This window comes from Candoia aspera, chromosome 5 (assembly GCF_035149785.1).
Source record: "Candoia aspera isolate rCanAsp1 chromosome 5, rCanAsp1.hap2, whole genome shotgun sequence".
NCBI lineage: Eukaryota > Metazoa > Chordata > Lepidosauria > Squamata > Boidae > Candoia > Candoia aspera.
The window spans coordinates 96,405,288-96,426,090 of NC_086157.1; the positions used below are offsets into that span (position 1 = coordinate 96,405,288).

A 20,803-nucleotide genomic window follows, 5' to 3' on the forward strand; every position below is an offset into this window, starting at 1 on the left:
TGAGATCATCCATCACCACAGGATGAGGTATCATCAGTATGCTGATGATACCCAATTATACATCTCCATCCCGGGTGAGGTAAGTGATGCAGTGACTGCCCTTTCTCAGTGCCTGGGGGCTGTGGGGGTCTGGATGGGGAACAACAGGCTTCAGCTGAACCCTGATAAGACAGAGTGACTGTGGGTTAATTGCTCCTCTGTATCCAGGAAATTGTCATCTTTAGTTCTGGATGGGGTTGCACTGCCCCAGACAGACCTAGTGTGTAACTTGGGGGTCCTTCTGGACTCACAACTCCTGCTCGAGGAGCAGGTGGCAGTCATGGCCAGGAGGGCCTATGCACAACTTAGTGTTGTGTGCCAGTTATGCCCTTTCCTGGATCAGGAAGCCCTCCAAACAGTCATTCATGCCCTGGTCATCTCCCATATAGACTGTTGCAATGCAGTCCACATGGGGCTATCCTTGAAGTGTATCTGGAAGCTACAGCTGATCCAGAATGCAGCTGTGCAGGTTATCTTGGGTGCCCCTAGAAGGGCGCATATAACACCTCTATTACGCAAGCTGCATTGGGTACCAGTTTGCTTCCGGGTCTAATTCAAGGTGTTGGTTATCACCTTTAAAGCCCTACTTGTCATGGGGCCAGGTTACCTGAGGGACCGCCTCGTCCCCATGACATCAACCCGTCCCACCCATTCATGCAGAGAGGGCATGTTGCGGACCCCATCTCTAAGAGAATTCCATCTGGCAGGGTCCAGGAAACGAGCCTTCTCTGCGTTGGCACCTGCCCTCTGGAACATCCTGCCACCAGAGGTCAGGCAAGCTCCATCCCTTTTGACCTTCAGGAAGTCCCTGAAGACTTGGCTCTGCTGCCATGCTTGGGATGGGGAGGGTGGGAGTCATTCTTGGGGATGGCTGGCACCATAGAGTGCTCCCCTCATATTTATGATCTTCTGTAGCCATCTGGATTTTTATTTTACTTCTTAATTTTATATAGTATTGTATTATATTTCATGTTCTATTATGATTGTTTTAATGTTTTAACTGATTAACTTATTGTAAATTGCTCAGAGTCCCTCCTTGGGGGGAGATGGGCGGTAGTACAAATTTGAGAAATAAATAAATAAATGGTGGAAAGTTAATTAAGTGTAGGAAAAAGTCTGTTGCAGAACCATCCAAAACAATTATTTGAACATTTGGATCTGTCATTGTGTAGATCTGGATTAAAGACTCTCTGACCTCAACCATGGCTTTCTTTGGTCCATGTGTTAGCAGGGATTGGGCTTAGAGAGGCCACAATAAGACAAATACCCAACTGTACCTTTTTTCCTGGAAAGAGATAAAATTGTCAGCAGTGATTGACTAGAGGCCACCCCTCAAAAGTATGTTTTAGCCAACTTTCCCATGCAGGCCTCCATCAAAACACAGCCCAATTCTAACAAAAGAAATGTGTTTGGTACAAATGGAGGAACCCAAAGCATAGTTTTTATAAATTTTGACTAAGTTACTTCTAAAGTCTTAATATCTTTGTAAGTGTAAAGTTGTGCCCTATACAGCAGGAGACTCAGTACCTTAGCTATAAATATGGGGGTTAAATGAAAAGTTATGCCTCTAGTGTTATAAGTTGTCAACAAATGGCTGTACTGATGCACTAGAAGCTCTGATGTGTTCTTTAGCATATGTTCTTTCACTTCAGTTGGCATGAAGTTGCTGTGAGACAAGGTTGTGTTGCTATTGTTCATGAAATGGAAGCCTGCAAAGAGTAGTCATTAGTGTACTTTAAGCAACTTGCGATAATTGAATTTTTGATTGCTAAAGGAATCTCTCCCATTGAAATTCATCACTGAATGTAGGTTGTTTATGGTGATAAATGTGTTGACAGAACTGTGCATCATGGGGCCAAAAAGTGTAAAGATGGTGAACTGAAAAGAACTGATTTGTGTGGTCAAGAACAAAGTGGATTACTTGGGACAGCAACCAACCAGTTTCACACAAGAAATCATCAGAACCTGATTCGGGACAATCAATGAATCACTCAAAAGGAAATTGCTGAAGCTTAACATTTCACAGTAATAATATTCTTCAATATTGGAAGGTTTCTGCAAGATGGGTTCCTCACATGCCAACAATAAAGATGAAAGTTTCAAGAATTGAAATTTGACAGCAATTATTGAGTCATTAAGAAAATGAAGGTGAGGAATTTCTTCACAGCATAGTGATAGCCAGTGAAATGTGGGCTCATTGTTATAACCAAGAAACAAAGCATCTGTCTATGGAATATAATCACAGAGCTTCACCTGCAGACAAAAAACTTCAAAACTTAGGCCTCAGCAGAAATGGTTATAGTTTTTTGCAATGCAGTAGTGTTATTCACAAGAATATCCTTGAACCTGGTGCCATTATCAACTCAGGCACTATAGCGCAGTACTAAAAATTGATTAAGCGGAGTTTGGAAGCCCAAGAAGATAATTTTGCTGCAACATGACAATGCTGCAGCAAACCTCATACCTCTCATACCTCATACCTCCAAATAACATAAGGGATTTGATCTCCCTTATGTTATTTGGAGGACTCTGAATAGATTGAGGGTTGGAGTGCCTAAATGTAAGACTAATATGCTCAAATAGGGATTGCTGATGGATAATAACATGCTGTGTGAATATGGAAAGAAACGGAATTCAGCCCACCTGCTCACCTGCCGATTATTACCAATAACATGCACTGAAAATGACTTGTTTTGGGCCAATGACAAAGCCAAGAAGGTGGCGTCATATTGGCAGCTTAAGGTTTGATCTGGATACGAAAGGAGAATACCTCACAAGCCACTCAAGAGGCAATTGCAAAGTTGGATCTTAGTGTCCTACTCCATCTGCCATACACTCCAGACTTGGTGCTATGTGACTTTCAACTTTTCCGAAAATGGGAAATATCTTCATGAGCATCTGTTTGACTTAAATGAAAAGGTGGACCTGATTGAAGAAACAGTGTGGAATTCTTTCATGCAGCTTTAAGAAGCTTGTCTGTCTTTGGCAAAAGTGTGTAACCAGTGGTAGTGATTATGTGAAGAAGTAAAGGCAGGTAACAAAAGGGCTTATTTCAAGGATTATTTGCCTGCTTTATTTACTATTTAAATATCCCTATTTAAACTAAGGTTATGGAGGTAGAGTCATTACTTTTCATTCAACCCTCATAATTTCCTGCAGGAACAAAGTTGTTCCTATTACAACTAGCAAACCTAATTATAGTATTGGAACCATTTACAGTCCTTCCTGTATACCAGAGTATTAAGAGCAAAGCATGCAGTAAGTGGTGGGTGATCACTTATTGGGATGGAAAACTACTTTAAAAATCACTACAAGTGGTGGGTGAATTAAGCAATATCATAAAGTCAATCATATTGGTGCCCATGCCTCTCTGAAAGTGAGCTAGCCTTCTTGGTTACTGGGAATCAAGTCATTTAGAACCAGTAGATCAAATTTAATGGCCAGCTGAATCAATCTCCACCTTCCATAAATAATTCCTTTGTCCTTAGATAAGACAATCTGTCAGGACAATATTAAAATGCAACAACAACAACAAAGGATTCCTCATTAGGAATCCCTTGCTGAAATCTGTTCCAATTTAGGAACTGAAGAACCAGTTTCAGCAGGTAGTCCTCCAACAAATCCCAAGAGTCATTGCTCTCTTAGTTTCTCCTCCATGAGGAAAAATGTAGACATTAATTAACAAAACCTTTGGCTTCCAATTTTCAGTTCTTTGGCAATAGCTAGGGCATTATATGGGGTGGAGGACATACATTTCTTCTAATTTAAGAATTCAAATAACAATTCTCCTGTGAGACATCCACCTTGCAGACTAAGGATTGTTTGAAATTACTGTACAAGGATATTTAGTTTTCCAGCTCTTCAGATTTTTGTTCTCAGATTTCCTCCCCCTCCCCTCCAAAAATGTCTAAATTCCTTAGTAGGCAACTAAAAAAAAGGTTGCCAGCCTGTTATATTCCATGAGATCATATGAATTTTATGCTGAATACCCAGAAATCATTCAGCAGAAGTCACTTCAGAGTGTCTCATTGTGATGGAAGCAAATGAGCCTAAGTCTCAGAGAGCTAGGTTAATCTCATGGATTCTGGTGTTTGGATTAAAGTCTTTAGGGTGAACTCCCTGATGAATTAATATTTCCTCAGAGGATTTAGATGTATTCAGGTTCATCAGAGAATTGACAATGTAAACATCTTTGGTGTTTCACTTCTAGGGTGCATCATTAAATTAGGTTCTTCATGTGTTTCACCTCAGTATCTGATAGTAGTTGGAAAATCAGGTTGGGAGACAAGGTGGAACTATCTACTGCAAGCTACAGGGAGCCACAGTTGTTTTGATGTTAACGAGGATGGATTACAGACTTGGGAACTGGATGTTGAGACAGACTTAATAGAGACTACGTCAGCTGCCAAGAAAGATCACAGGTTATTCTTTGGAGGTTAGTTACATTGATCACCAGGAGGTAATGTGCAACCGGTTTCATCTTTATTGGGACTCCTCAGACACAAGTAGCCAGAGTTATTCTAATGGGATTCAAACCTCTACCAGGAATTGAACTCACAGACTTTTGGACTTTAGCTAACTATATATAGTGCATTAGCTTTAAGAGCTATCCAGGTGGTGTTGCAGGAATGGATATTTAGAAGCACTACAGAATCATATATACATTCTACCTTCCCTTAAGCTCTCAGGAAAGAGAGATGCAGGTGTTGCCTTGTGCCATGCCCTCATGTACGGGGTTTTACATGACTTTCTTGGAATTCCCTTTCCCTTTCTTGGAATTCCCCCCACCCAAGAGGGGGGTGTAGAGACCTCCAGAGATGAGAAGATTTAAAACCAGCTTGGTCAAGAGAACGCAAGATGTGTGAAAGAAATGTTAATTTCAAATATCCAAATGTCCAAGTAGTGTTTTGTGTCTTTCCTCCAAGGTGTCTTTCATATCTGAAGGCTCCAAAAGTAAAACGATTTTTAAAAATCAGAAACCTTGTGACATTTATTTTTCTTGCAAGATTTTGTCAATTTTACAAGAGTTCTCAGAAACTGACCACTGGAATCCTGTTAAATTTCTGCAAATTTGGGAGTAAAGAGCATTGAGAGAGAACATTTTTCATACAAACGCTCAGTTATAGAGTTCTTTCCATACAAATTTTGGTCTAGTTTAAGACTTATCTTTTGCCCAGATTTTGGTCAAATTTGTGCTGTTGTGGTGCCTCCTTTTCCAGTTTGTTTTTTATTACTGATTTTTTACTAATGTCTTGTACCATAGTCGGTTCATGGTTTAAAATGTGAAGATGTATTTTGTGTTAAGGGCAGGGAGGCACTTATAGAACAGTTGGGAGGTTTCAGGCGATTAAGTAGAAGTTCTCTATGGACTCTGGTGGTGGTGACTATGGAAAAATGGTCATTTTCAGTAGATTAAATACCTCAGTGGAATGATTTGTGCAGAAATGGACACTGAAATTTGACCAGAATGTTCAGGAAGAAACAAGAAAAATATATCCCCAAATAAATGTATATGATGAGTCATGGACTTTTGGCAGTAGCCAGAATGGACAGGTCCTTTGAACCAGTCATTGATGACTGATGAGAAATGGGTATGTAAGTAGAATGGAAGCTGGAATTAAATGATAAATATAAGGAGAGGGGAAAAGGAGATTGTGCAAGAAAGGAATGTGTGGAAATGTGTGAGAGAAAGCAAGAAAGAGATATAATTTAATTATACTACACTGGAAAAAAATTGGAACCAACAATTCATTTTGAAAGGAACCAAGCTTTTGTAAATTGCATACAACTATACATTTGAAATACTAGATAATATTCATGAGCATCAAATGTTAATAATGAAGGAAAAGTAACATATTATTTATGATATCTATTAAGATTTGAAGAAATGGGTAGTGCCTTTTATTCTCATCTGTTGCTGGGTTAGAATTAACAGCCTATAATTTAAGACCCATTGTTCTCTCCTGAAATAAATAAGCTTAACAGGGTTTGGTGGTAAGTAGTATTATACATGTATTGCTACAACTGCCTCGGGCTAGTTTTTCTACACAGACTAAAAGGAGGAGGAAAATCAATGTCTCTCTTTTTTCCAAATAAAATCTATTAATTTAAGGTGATTTGTTGCTCAAATTAAAAATTAGCTTGCAGAAAATACTGCTGCCTTGAAGCCCATCTCCCTGCCAGTTACAGACTGTGTCTGTGTAAATAATGTTCAGATACAAATTGCTTCCTAGCAGCTATTGCTACCTCAATGAAAGGGGAAAACATTTGCCTCATTGGAGAATTCTTTGAAGTCATTCAGGTCTAATTCACCATTTAAGTATTAGAGATCTAATTAATGTTTCCAGTTAACATGAGGAGGGGTCTGACTTAAAACCACAGGAACATTTATATTCACAATTAAGGTTGAAATCTTTTTCTTTGTTACTTCAGCTGATGTCTTGCTATGATGGGATATATGATATATTAGAATACCTGTTCTGTTTCTAGTTGCAATAAAATAACTAAACATTAACTGAACATTAACTGAATACATTTTACAGTGTTAATGTTTTGTCTCATGCTAACATTGTTCAGTATTCAATTCTGCCTCAAAAAAAGTGTTCTCTCATACACACATACAAACACATATACATATACATACTAGTTACCAACTTAAACAAGACTGTTTTTCTTGTAAATGGTTGGGCTTAGTTTAATTAAAATGTATCATTAACTCTGATTTTTTTTAAGGAATTAGGTTAGTTATTCAAATCAATGTGACATAAACTTTGCTGTGCCATTGCAGTTTTTCTGTTAGTTCTACCACTTGTGAAACGTTGACATTTGTGTTATATTTGATCTGTTTTTACTACTTAATATCTGGATGGATTATCTTAATACCTGGATGAAGTGGATTATCTGGACCCCTTTCAGTCAGGATTCAGGCCCAGGTATGGGATGGAAATGGCATTGGTCATGTTTTTGGATGACCTCTGGTGGGAGCAGAATAGGGGTAGTGCATCCATCCTTGCTCTTCTTGACCTCTCTGCAGTTTTCAATACCATCGACCATGGTATCCTTCTGGACCAGCTTCAGGGGTTGGGAGTGGGTGCCATGGTACTATGCTGGTTCTCTTCCTTTCTCCGAGGCTAGTTCCAGTCGGTGTTGATTGGGAATGAGAGGTCCTTGTCTCAGTCCCTATGTGGGGTACCACTGGTTTTGATACTGTCTCCATTCCAGTTTTACATCTACACGAAGCTGCTGGGTGAGATCGTCACCATGGGGTGAGGTATCATCAGGTATGCTGATGATACAGTACCCAGCTGTATATCTCTGCCCCTGGTGAGCTGAATGATATTGTTGATGTCCTCTCTCGGTGCCTGGAGGCTGTGGGGGTCTGGATGGGGAACAAAGGGCTTCAGCTGAACCCTCACAAGACTGAGTGGCTTTGGGTTTTAGGGCCTTCTGTATCTGTGGATTTACCATCTTTGGTGCTAGATGGGGTTGCGCTATCCCAAATAGACCCAGCATGCAATCTTGAAGTTCTTCTGGAGTCATAACTACTCTCAAAGAGCAGGTGGCAGTTGTGGCCAGAAGGGCCTTTGCACAGCTTTGTGTTCTGTGCCAGTTGCACCCATTCCTGGATCAGGAGGCTCTACTGTAAGTCACTCATGCCCTAGTCACCTCCTGGATAGACTACTGAAACACTCTGTACATGGGGCTGCCTTTGAAGAGTATCTGGAAGCTTCAGCTGTTGCAGAATGCAGTGGCATGGGCAATTATGTGCGCTCCAAGAACTGCACACATCACACTTCTGCTTCGTGAGCTGCATTGGCTACCAATTTGCTTGTGGGTCCAATTCAAGGTGCAGGTTATGACCATTAAAGCTCTACATGGCACAGGATCAGGTTATTTTAGGGACTGCCTCTCCCCAGTTACATCTGCCCATCCCATCAGGCCCGTTAGGACAGCCATGTTGCAGGTCCTGTCATCTAGGGAATTTTGTCAGGTGGGACCTAGGAGGAAAGCCTTTTCTGCCATGGCCCCTGCCCTGTGGAACATCATTCCCCCCAAGGTAAGGCTGGCCCCAACCCTGTTGGCCTTCTGGAAGGCTCTCAAAACATGGTTTTGCCAACAAGCTTGGGGATCCTGTGATAGAGTGGAGCTATTAGTGTTATCTAATCGTTTGCTATTAGAATGTAAAACTTTGAACTGTTCTTAAGAGATGCAAGAAATCTTTGAAAAAGTTGGCGTATGCTGTGCTTACAATTCAGCTGGCTTTACTCATCCTCTCCAGCAAAGGGAAGAGCTGCAGAACAAGAGTCAGAAGGAATCTGGTAGCATCTTTTCTGACTAACACATTTTATTGAAAGGCATAAGCTGCTCACTTCATCAGCTTATGCCTTTCAATGAAATCTGTTGGAAAAGTGCTACCAGATTCTTTGTGATTTTTTTGCCACCATAGACTAACACAACTCCTCCTCCTGTAGCGAGTACAACAGTCAGTTGCAGTCATGACTCACTCTTAGGTTGCTGGTTGAAGGGTATCCCTTGAGAGTGCCAGCAGTTTGACTGCTTCAGTCATCATTGTCAATGATGTAGAAAGAGGAAACCCCTGAGTCATAAGGAGAAAAAAGCTGAATATTCTGTTTAACACTGTCCATGGAATTTAAGCTAAAAAAGTTTTAAGTGACCAGTAAAGGCATACAAAACATTCACCCAGGGCAAGAGTAAAGGCAGGATGAAGAGGCATTTTGCTTTTGCTTCTACAGTTTGTCTCTACCTACTCTTTGCAGATTGAATGAAGATAGACAGACAGACAGACAGAATTTTTTATATCAGAAAACAAGCCCAAATCATAGGTACATTCCTCATGTTCATCTTTGTGCAGAAGCTGCAGTTCCACAGGGCACTGTTTTCATAAAACTCATTTTCCATCAGAATAAATGGAAATTGGGTGTGCACACTAATCTCAGAACTCTTCACTGCACATTTGAACGTACACCTTCTTTACTTTGCACTGAAGTTTAAAGTATCTTCAGAGTGATAAATCTAGGCTTGAGAGACTTCAAACTCAGTTGTTCCTCTGTGGTTTAAAGCTTAATTAGAACTCAGGTACAGGCTGTATATAGGAGGATGAAGTAAGGATTTGAATGTTCATTTGGCAGTATGTGGATGGTATTAATGTATAATGCTTGGTCCTCACGTACTTAGGGAAAGGGAAACCAAAGAGGGAGGGAGGAACGCAGGCAGGCAGGAAATCTGCATGGACATTTCTCTGAAGTCACCAAGAGTTGAAACTTGACCTAACAGAAACTTGATTTTCACAGGCAACATTAATATTCAGTCTAGCTCTCCTGATGCTTATGTCATAATTCTTCTGTAGCTTTCTGCAATTCTTTCCTTTATGGGCAACAAGCACTGTTCCTGTTCCTATTCTGGTTACCTTTAACCCTGTCTATACTGGTGGAATGTCCTTTTTCAGAGCTCTGACTTTCAAGCAAGGCAAATAATGATGATAATGAGAAAGAAATACAGGATTAAAGCAATAGAATACATAGAAAAGAATACATGATGAATAAAGTGTGCATTCAGATCAGCCAGCCTGGCTTGCTAATAGTGCTTGTGAAAGGATTCTTTAAATTATAATTGTTCACAAGCTGAATATGAGTCCAGCGGTGTGATGTGATTCCAAAAAGATAAGCACGTCAATAGAATTATATTTTCAAATGACTGAAAATAATAGTTCCATTTTATTCCACATAGGTTAGACCTCCACCTTAAGTATTGTTTCAACTTCTCAGTGGAATTTTAAAAGGATTTGGACAAATTGGAATGGATTCAGAAAAGGGCAATGAAGATTAACAGAGGGTTGGAACTTAACTCCTGGAATGACAAATTAAGGGAATGGATATGTTTAGCCTTGAGAAGAGAAGGCTGTGAGGAGAAATACAACAACATTCTTAAAATGCATGAAGTGGTGTCACACAGGAGAAAGCTAAGGCCTGTTTCTCTTTCATTCCACAATTTAGGGCATAACATAATAGACTGAAGGTACAGGAAAGTGGATTTCAGTTTAGTGCTACCAGAATAATTCCTAAGAGTAACAGGATTTTGACAGGGGAGTCAGCTACTTGGAGAGGTGGAGGGTTCCCCTTCACTGGACATGTTCAGCCAGAAGCTAGACAGCCATTGGTTCAAGCTTTTAAAACCTAGGCCTTTAGCAAGGGGTCTGGCGTAAATGGTCATTTCTAACTCTGCAACTCTGTCATTCTAATTTAACAGGCAGATTGAATATCTTAAAGTTAATGGCTTTTTATCGCTTGAAGCTATGTGGCTATGGCTATGCTGTAAAGTAGATCATGCCTTGACATTCATCTGCTCCTCCTCTCTTGACACAGTGACACAAAATAAGGCATATTTATATCTTTGATAATGTTGTGCTGGAAAAGCACCATCAGGAAAGGAATTATTGTAATGGGGGCATGTGATGGTGGTTTGGTTTATTTTCGCCACTATTTCCTTCTCTTGCTAGTTTTTTTTTTTTTTTTTACACTGCTGAACTGAGTATTTTGCTAATTTAAAACAGCTTTGAGGCATATGGTATGTAGATCAGGACATTGTTTTGAAGCCATTGTTAAATATGTTATTAAATATGTCATTAAAGTTATTTAATGTCATTAAAATTAAATATGTTAAATTTAAAAACCTCATGATGCTGAATGTGAACAGTTTATTAGTCAATGGGTTTCCCTTGATATTAAGTCCAGTCGTGTCCGACTCTAGGGGGTGGTGCTCATCTCCGTTTCAAAGCCGAAGAGCCGGCGTTTGTCCGTAGACACTTCCATGGTCATGTGGCCAGCATGACTACAAGGAACGCCGTTACCTGCCCGCTGAAGCGGTACCTATTAATCTACTCACATTTGCATGTTTTCGAACTGCTAGGTTGGCAGGAGCTGGGACTAGCAACGGGAGCTCACCCCGTCACGCGGATTTGAACCGCCGACCTTCCAATCGGCAAGCTCAGCAGTTTAACCTGCAGCGCCACCACGTCCCTTATTAGTCAATATTGCATTGAAAATTAGAAGTAAAACTTAGCTTCATTTAAAATTATCAAATAAAACAGGGATATGGAAGATTTTTTTTTATTATTTTGAATATTTTACAGGGTAAAAACTGACATACTAGAAAGGTGACCAATCTGATAAGAATTCTGAAAGTTATAGCTTTGTAGTTGTTTGCATGATTACAGATCTCCCATCTCAGAGATCACTGGATAGCTCTAGCTTCTAGCATGATGAGGGAGGATGAATTATTTCTCCATATCCACCTTCTCCAGAGGATTCATGCTTTTACATGCTTCTGCCTTGTTCACTTACACAATTTTTCTCAACTAAAGGGTCCCAGGCATCTTGCCTTATTTGAAGTTGTTCTAGCCCTTTGATTCTTTTTATTGTCTTCCTTTTTATCTTTTCTATCTACCATCTAATGAAGTGGAAGACTGCAGAACATTTAGAATTAATCAGATTTAAAACATTGTTTCCATCTTATCCAAGAGTTTGGGTAAGATTCAGAAGTATATTTTTTAAAATGCACGCCTACAGACCCACAGATGTGTGCATAATCTCAAACGATCCTTTTGACAATTGCCTTAGTCTAAAATAAATATTTGTTTTGCAGCATGCAGCAATGATAGTTTCAGATTTTGTTTTGTTGCTGAGTCATAGCTAGTGACTACAGTTCTGTACAAATTTACCTGTATTTGCCATATCTTTTCCTGTCTTTCAGAAAGAAGATGCTGTAGATGAAGAGATGGCAGAAAAGCTTTCCATTCGAAAGCAACGTTTTATGCAGTTTGCTTCTTTGGAATATGAAGGAGAGTATTACATGACTCCAAGAGACTTCCTGTTCTCTGTTATGTTTGACAAATCGGAGCGTAAGTGCTGTTTTTCTTTTTAGTTTAAACAGGGCTATTGAATGAATGCTGATTTGTCCATCTACCAAATTAGAGTATCCTATTTGATTTTAGTCAAGAGAGATAATAGAAATAAGAATTTCTCCTTATTTGTTTATCAGTTTAAAATGAGACAGAATGAATTAGATTATGCAGTTTATTCTGACTGCAGCCTGCAGACTATAGACTCACAATCTACAGTCTCACAACTGAATTTGCTCTTGGTCATATGAACAGATACCTCAGCCCTTCGCCCTGCTAGATATAGAAGGGGTCTTTTTAAAACAAAGAGAGAAGTCTGTGGAAAGAGGCTGAATGGGAAATGGGATTTCAGTCTACCCAATACCCTCTGATGAATATTTGGAATCTCCAAGAAGTTGGAGAAGTCTAGGAACATTGAAACAGAGGACATTTTGCTTCCAATTTATGGAAAAGGGCAAAACATCTGCCTGTATGCAAATACATAAAACAAATTTTTGTTTTCTCTGTTGTGTTGAGTCTCATTTCATTATCTTTCTGGAATATAAATTATGAATTGGATGTTTAATTTCAGAATATTTGAGGCTACCTGTATGCAGATACTTTTTTTTCCATTTAGAATATTCTTGTTATATTTTGCCAGAGACTGATTGTTTTTTGGAGACCAATGCCATCTTGTGGTCTGTCTGGAGCACTGGATTTTCTTTTGGATTTTCCTTTTGCAACTAAACTTTGTATTTCCTTTCACATTGAATATCTGCATTTTAATACTTTAGGTTAAAATGTTTTTTTTTAATGTTCTATGCTCTTTTTATAATAGCTGAATCCCCTAGTCACCTTGCCTTTACACTACAGAGTCAGGCCCCACTGCAGTCATTTCAGTTTTTGCATTTTGACTTTTTAATGGCCAGAAAGACATTAGGGAGTGTGGATGTCAAGCGAGGTACCCCTTGGAGGATAAACAGTGACAGCAAGAACTTCCAGGCACAATAGGAGGCAAGGCCAGGACTGATCATTTGCTCTGCATCTCTACTATTAAATAACTGAAAAGGACAACTCCAGATTGTGGGAAATTCTACCCAGGGTCCTTATGAATGCTTCTCTTTGCATTACAACTTTATTCATTCATTCATTCATTCTTCAAACTTCTATTACCACCTATCTGCCCCAAGAAAGGGGGACTCTTTATCATTTATCACAAATGATTCATCGTGGTGACTTTTAATTAACCAGGTTATATGTCTGTTCTGCCTAAAGAAGCATAGGGTACGTGCACTGCATGTAGGAAAACACTGGTTGAATTCAAACCAGAGTCCTGCATTGGCTTCTCATGTGTCATGAGCACTGATGGTGAGCAGGAGGGGGCCCCTATCCAGGGGGGGAAACGCATGCATAGTAGTGAAGAGTTGAGCAGTCATTCAAAGAGACACAGAACAGACCCGCCTTGACTTTGTGGGTTTATCTGTATGGGTTTTCTCACACTTCTTCAGTTTGTTAGGATTTTCTGTCTAATGTAGCAGTTATAAAACACTAGAGACTTATTCCTTGTCTCAGCGTGGTTCCTGACTGTTAGGACACATGTGATGCATGACTAACAGGGAGAGCTCATCAGCACATCACTGTCTGGTAGAAAGTCACTAAGAGAACTCAAACCAGTTTCATTTCCACTGCATTCACATGGGAGATGGTTGAGGACTATAAAGAAAAGGGAAAAAAGCTATAGTAGCGCCTCCTGCTTGGTCTGGTGTCCTCTGGTGAAGTAAGTGTTTCTAGTGGTGGTCTTTTATAATAAAACGTTTAAAAATTATTTCAGCCTGATTGCTCAGGAAGAGGTGTGTTAGCTATATGAACTGCAGTTTCTAGGAATTGTAGATGAAATATCTGAAGGGCAGTAAATTGGGGAGGCTGCATTAGGGCTGTTTTTCATGATTTCAGTTTATGCCCATGTATAAATGTAATGAATAGAAAGTACATTGGTTTCTTTAAAAGTTAAATATCTAAAACTTATTTTATTCTTTTTGTTATGCATTGTTGGAAAGTTTGAACAGATTGTTCCTATAACTCTTGAACAGTAGTTTTTCCTAAGTATTAGAAGAATTTAAATATTTTTAAGCTGGTGGTGGTGTTCTGTTCATAATACTTGCAATTTCTCTTTTAAAAATATGAAGAAATGCTGCAGAACTCAACAAAGCTTTGACTTGCAGATGATTGAAATGTGTTTTTGGCTTTTTTTTTTTTTGGACAGGTAAAACTTTGGCCAAGAAACTGACAAAAAAGGTAGGCAAAGTGCTTATGCTGTTTGTCAAAAGAACTTTTGTTCTTTCTGTTACGTGCTTTAATAGATTCTGCTTTCACAACTAACTTGTCATTTATTTGATTTGTTCAAAGGAAGTGGATTCTACTCTAGCAAATGTTGCGAAGGCTAGACCAGGACCAACCTTCTTTAGAGATCTTGGAGACAGAGGTAATAGTTTAGGTTATTAGTGTAATTAATATTAAAAAAAAATTTCCTGAGATTTCAGTATGTGGAAATTTTGCCTGATGTCCAGGCTGCTAGATTAAATATTCTGTTGGAGCTATTTCAAACTCTGTTTTAGCTCCAGAAATACAGGTTTGAAGAAGGAAGGGAGGGAGGGAGGGAAAGATTCTGTGAAGAATTCTGATTAGCAATTAAGAAATCTTGAAAGTCTGTACCTTGCCTTTGGTTCAAGGAAACTAACATATAGATAATAACAATTCTGCAACTCAGTTTGGCAGTATACTATAAAACCATGGGATTATTTAGGCTCTCTAAGCTACTAGTTGTAAGCCCTTCATAGACCAGACTCAAACACCAAAGTCATGAATACTATTACTCTGAATGTGCCTCCCCCTCCCTGCCTTTATCCTAAAGAGAACTAGGGAGGGTCAAGTCTGAGACACTTCCTCAAATTCCATTCCTGTTTTGGGCTTTCTCTTATCTGACTGTTGCCTTGGCTGCAGCTCTTCCTCCTCTTCCTCAAAGCTATTGTCACAGCCCATTAGACTAGTTTCCTTGAGAAAATCTAGGTGTTTGCTAAGAGTCGACACCAACTTGATGGAACATAATCCATCAAAAGCAACTAATTGGTTGGAATCCCATTTAAATTCATTTCTGTTCCTTGTTTGACTAGGAGGCATTAGAAGAGATATGAGTGTATTTGATGTCCAAACTATGGCAGTGTTATTTGGTATTTAAAATTTGACACCAATAACCAATGTCTGTACCGTAAGTTGTTACCCTATTTTTAAAGGAAATGATAGCATAGAAAAGAGTGTTCGAATAACAACATTTATAATAGGAAGAATTGCAAGAGAGTGTGACTCAGCTGTACTAAAAATGGGTGATGAGCTAGGTATTCTTCAATAAGGCCATTATCTTAGAATCTCATGAATCAGCCCTGACATAGACCCAGAAATACAGAGGGAAGTATACTCAGTACTGAATGAATAAATTCGTGTATGTATATATATTTAATTTTTTCTCTGTTTCCATTCTGTGACGGATGGAAGAATAAAAGGAAGTGGGACCCCATACAGAAAGAGAACTTCCCTTGCTGCTAGAAGAATAGAAGCAAAAAAAAAAAAGAGCATGTCCTTGGCAATTCTCATTCTCATTCTAAACACTTCTATGAATGTGTGATCTTTCTATAGGCCTAAGTTTCCCATATGACTGTTGGACACATTTAATTACTTTCATAGTTTACTTTATAGAACCGCTTTTTTCAAAGATACACGTAATTGCCTAGTTTCTTACATGTACAATAGATTATTGTTTTTTGAAATTGAACTTTGGTCAACAGACCTATCTATGAAAACTTACAGAGAAGTTTAAAAATGCAAACAAGACCCCGGAGGGCCATTGTACAATTCACAAATAGGGTACATTCACAGTCTTACATAAGACAATTCATAAAACATTATACACAGGATAATATGGTTTGGTATCAGTTACTTCAAATAAACTATTTGTGTCCTTAGTGCAGTGTTTACCAACCTCGGCAACTTTAAGATGTGTGGTTGGCTGGGGAATTCTGGGAGTTGAAGTCCACACATCTTCAAGTTGCCAAGGTTGAGAAACAAGGCAGGGTAAGGAGAGCAATAGATTTGTTCCTGATACAATAAAAAGGTACATTCCATCAGTTAATGTTCTACAGTTTCAACTACTCCTATCTAACGGCATAATTTCAATTGCAGAAGGATTTTCATGAATCTACCTTCTGTAACAGCTGTGAGGAGGCAGTTAAATTGAGCAGCAGAATAGATTTGTCTATATTTAGGTATGGTTAACATATGTAGGTAGACCAAAATTGTGCCTTTTGTTCCATTTTGATGGGGAACAAGCATGTTTTGCTTCTGCCAGTGTTACCTGAATATCCAGCAGTCAGTTTCTAATTTGTCTTTTTGCTTCCATACATAAATTAATAGATGAAACAAAGAGAGACCAATTGAATAAGCTTTGGAGTTAAATCTTCTGCCAAGTGCTGGCATAGGTATCCTTTAACACCAGGGCTAGGTAATTCTCTGAGGCTAACTTTTGGGCTGCACTGATTCAAAAGTTCAGAGCATATGTCCAAGGTAAAGTATCAATTATGGGGAGACCTACTTCCAAGCTCAGTCCAGGTTTTTAGCCCATCTGGGTAAAAGAAAATAGTCCTCAGGAACGTAGACAGGACTTTCTGCACACTTTTATTCAATCCTGAATACCAGAGTTGAATGCCATATAGTACCTGAGTGATTACCTTAGCTTCGTACACTATCAGAGCTGAGGAGATATGACTCCCTCCTATTGTACAGAAAAAACATACCAGGGATGCCGATAGAGTAGCTGCACTCTGTAAGACATGATCTCTATGCTTGATTCAGCTAAGAGATGTTTGGGATATAATTTTAAGTAGTTGAAATGTTTTACTTGTTCAATTAGGTGCCCTTCCATAATCCATTTATATCTCTTATGTCCTCCAGAGAAGACTAAAACATTAGTCTTTTCATAATTGATTTTTATTTTTTATTTACTTATCAAATTTATAGAGCCATCCATCTCACTAATATGACTCTGGGTGGCATACAATAAAACAGACAATTAAAAACAAATTTTAAATAACCATTAAAACGTTTAATGTAATATAAATAAGATCACGGGAGAAATCTCACATACAGTGCAACCATCTTACCGGCGGGTGATACAGCATATCTTCTGGGTCCCATCAGACAGAACCCTTTAGCAGAAAGGACCTGTAACATGCTCTTCCTGCCTGATGGGACCTTATTAAAAGAGCCTCACATGAAAACTATCAGTCTACATAGTCTGATTCTAGTTTGTGATATCAGTGCTGTATCATCAGTATGTAATTGCAGAGGGGGATGGGGTGGAATTTTCTTCCCAGCCAATTTTGGGAAAATATAATATGGGAAGTAGAGGGCAGGGGCCAAATCATTTATTTGCACAATAGTTTTTACGTCATTTCTTGAATTGATTTCTACTTCCACCACCACAAAACAATGTTTATTTTCATCTATTACTGCAGCTATTTTCATAGAGGAAAATCCTTGCTTGTAAGCACCTATAATAACAGCTATTAAATTCAGTTTTAATTACTTTTTCTCTAGGTACATTTTGAGCAGTGAACTTTCTCAAACTTTCAGTTGAAGGCAATTGTGCCTCCTAGTGGAATGTCTTAGCTTCCCATTTTCTTACTCTACTTTAAATTTTATAAGTGTTAAGATCCCTTGTATTTTATTTATATTTTAGTTTCTGGATAGCTTTATTGTAAAAGTAAAGTATTAAAGTATATTCAAGCATCTCAGCACTGAAAACTTTTTCTTTTGTTTTTTACCATAAGAATGTATACATTTTTTTTTAATTGCATTTTATAATCTTTTAATGAATTGTGTTGGCTAATTTAGAAATAAAACACATTCCAAAAATGAATTTAATTCTACATTGGATAAACTTCTATGCCATGCCTGTCGCATGGCTATGTAAAAACTGATACGGTATTATGGCATTAATTCCATACTTCCCCAAAATGCTTCCAGGTGGATATTAACCCTAATATGATCAACCACAGCCAGAAAAAAATGTAAAGTATGTTATAGCTTTGTTTTAAAAGACTCTTAATTAGATTCAGAAAATAGTATTTTTATACCTTTTTAGTTAGTGGCCTCTTTAAGTATCTTCTGTTGAGAAAATATAAATTCAGAAGGGTAGGGACTCTTTAACAGATTCTCATAAGCTTGTGCATAGTGCCCATTTATGTAGGATGATAGTTGCCAGTAGCCACTAGTCAAAGCAGATAAAAGCATCCTGTGCTTCTACATTATTTTACTACAGTTGTACCTTTTGTTAAATCTTCTTGCAGCATACACTTGGGAGTGCTAGGCTTAAACTGAGGTATGAGTTCCAATTCCATCTCGGAAGTGGTCAAAATCCTATCAGCTTTCACTTCCCTTCCTGTGAAATATGGCTGATTGCAAATTGTAGCTGGATGAGGTAACTAAATAATGGTTAAGGTACAAATTGGATGAAAATCCAAATTGAGTTAGAAGCACTAGAGATACAGATAGATTTTAAGAAGCTGTGCGAGATGCTTTAAATTTTGTTCATCTTGCAGTGTTTCTTCGATGTTTAATAGATGTTTGCAGTAAGTACCATGAAATCAATCCTATCCATAAAGTTGCAGATCCTGAGATGTCATCAATACTATGGAAAAAGGTTCAGAAAAAGCACCTTCTCAGTGCTAGCATAAAGTTTATCATGAATGATAAACTGATGTAGGTGGGAAATCATTGTTGGATAAGTAGGCTGAGTCAGTTGGAAGAAAAATTAGTAAAAACAGTAGGTCTGTGCAGTGTTTTGGATTTGATTGTACACAAGTGCAAATGTCAATCTATTGCTATCAGTTATTCGTTAAAGCTGCTGCATCTGTTCCACAGCTCCAGTAGAATTCTCTGTGGTAGCTAAGCAGTGTTGGATATAGATGCAGCTGCTGTAATGAGTTCCAACTGGTGTTGTATATATACTCCTCCTTGATCTGAGGCACTTTTTTGAAACTGAAGCCAAACCACTGCATGGTCCTAGAAAACAACATACCCCACAGTGTGTTGTTAAGAGTTTGCAGTAAATCTCTTAATATTTATCCTACACTCTTTCTGACTTCAGGGGTATAGGTTTTATGCATCCTTGGATTAACACAACAACCTACTACTTAAAGGTTAGATATTTATTTTAGATTAGTCCATTCATAGGAATTATTTAATGTGGAAATCCTAAAGGGGGGGATCTCCTTGTCTATCGATTAGTTAAATGTAAATCACAGAAATAGCTTGCCAGTGGATTGTAGAGTTCAAACATTTGCTTTCAACATTTCTTCCATTATGCAGGGTGAGTTTTTTGTTTGCATGTTAAAAGTAGCTTGTCTTTGTGTGTGTGTTATTTATAAAAGACCTCTTTTAAAAATTCTTAAAGTGCTCCTACTGGGGGATGCTTCAAATTCTTTTCTTTAACCCATACACTTTATATACTTCTCTATCTTTAGCTGGCATGTTGCTATTTTGACAGTTGCATCTTGTGTTTGTTCAGGCTCTTCAGTAGGTCTTTCAAAGGGAAATGTTGGAATTTTCCTTCAAAAGGGAAGAGAAAAGACACTTTCACCTTGTAGAAAGGATGTGTTTAGGTTTTTAAATTTTTTTAAGAGCCGGCTCCTGGCTCCATGCCCAGCAGTTTTATCAGTGCAATCTAGCAGCTTGCCAGCTTTGTGTTGCTGTATTCCCCCTGAGACTTAAAGAAAATCTGGTCTTCACATTTCAAAGACAGCCAAAGGATGAAATACTTTGATCCTTCAGAGCAACATTAGAGTAGCTCTCCTCCCAAGTACTAAATATGACAAAGCACACTTAATTTATTCATTCTTTGTATAAACACTGAATATTTTCTGTAAAAACCCAAAGATTTAGGAGAGACTTTCTGTTAATTCCAAATAAACCAAGTCTTTTAATAAGACATCAGCATGATGGGGATTGTAGCGCACTAGAATGGGAAGCAGAAAAATGTGATTTCCCTGAAAAATAATGGTTACTGTTTCAATTACTAGATGAACAGCATTAAACTGAAGGGGTTTTATAAAGGAATCTGGTTGTGCAAGGAGTACTATAAACAAAGCGCATTGGTGTGCCGATTCTGAATATTACAAAACTAACCTTTTAACCTTGTGCTTCAGGATTGATTTCTTACACAGAGTACCTGTTCTTGCTGACAATACTCACAAGTAAGTATTTTGGTAGCGACTGTTCTTTGTAATTTAAATAAATATTAATCACTATTATTAGTTCACAGATATGATATGAACTTAGAGTAATAAGCCCTTTTTACAGGACCTTAGAAAGTGAAGGCATCTTAAGCTGGCCTTACCTGATAGACTTTAATGTCTAAACAAGTTGGTGTTGTGATAGGAAGTCCCTGAGATATCCAGGCCTCAAGCTGTTCAATGTTTTAAAGGTTGAAATCTTAAATTGCTCCCAGAAAACAAGTAGCAATTGGTTCAGGTCTTTTAACAGAAATAAAATAATCTCCTGAGGTTGTGTCCTACCTATCATACTTAACAGCAAATTAAGCTTCTGGGCATACCTCAAGGATAGCCCACATTGCAATGATTAAATCAGAATGCAGCTAAGCATGGGTAATTATTGCCAAGTCCAGCTAGTATACATACTGGTACATTAACATAATTGTACAAATGCAGTGTTTGATGCTAGTCTCTGGTGGGGCTGCACAAAGAAAATCTCTGCAATCAAGGATCATTTCTAGACTGTCAATTTGCTCTTTGGGGGAGT

At 38.4% G+C, this 20,803-nt stretch overlaps 1 protein-coding gene across 1 annotated transcript in view; it reads left to right on the plus strand.

Annotated features, from left to right (window-relative positions):
- The window catches only part of MICU2 (mitochondrial calcium uptake 2), a 74,300-nt gene that overhangs the window by 22,873 nt on the left and 30,624 nt on the right, over window positions 1-20,803 (plus strand). Inside the window, exons 2-5 of the mRNA XM_063305766.1 lie at window positions 11,809-11,956; window positions 14,199-14,230; window positions 14,342-14,417; window positions 20,191-20,238. Coding sequence (XP_063161836.1) covers window positions 11,809-11,956; window positions 14,199-14,230; window positions 14,342-14,417; window positions 20,191-20,238 — 304 coding nt within the window. The remainder of the gene's footprint in view (window positions 1-11,808; window positions 11,957-14,198; window positions 14,231-14,341; window positions 14,418-20,190; window positions 20,239-20,803) is intronic.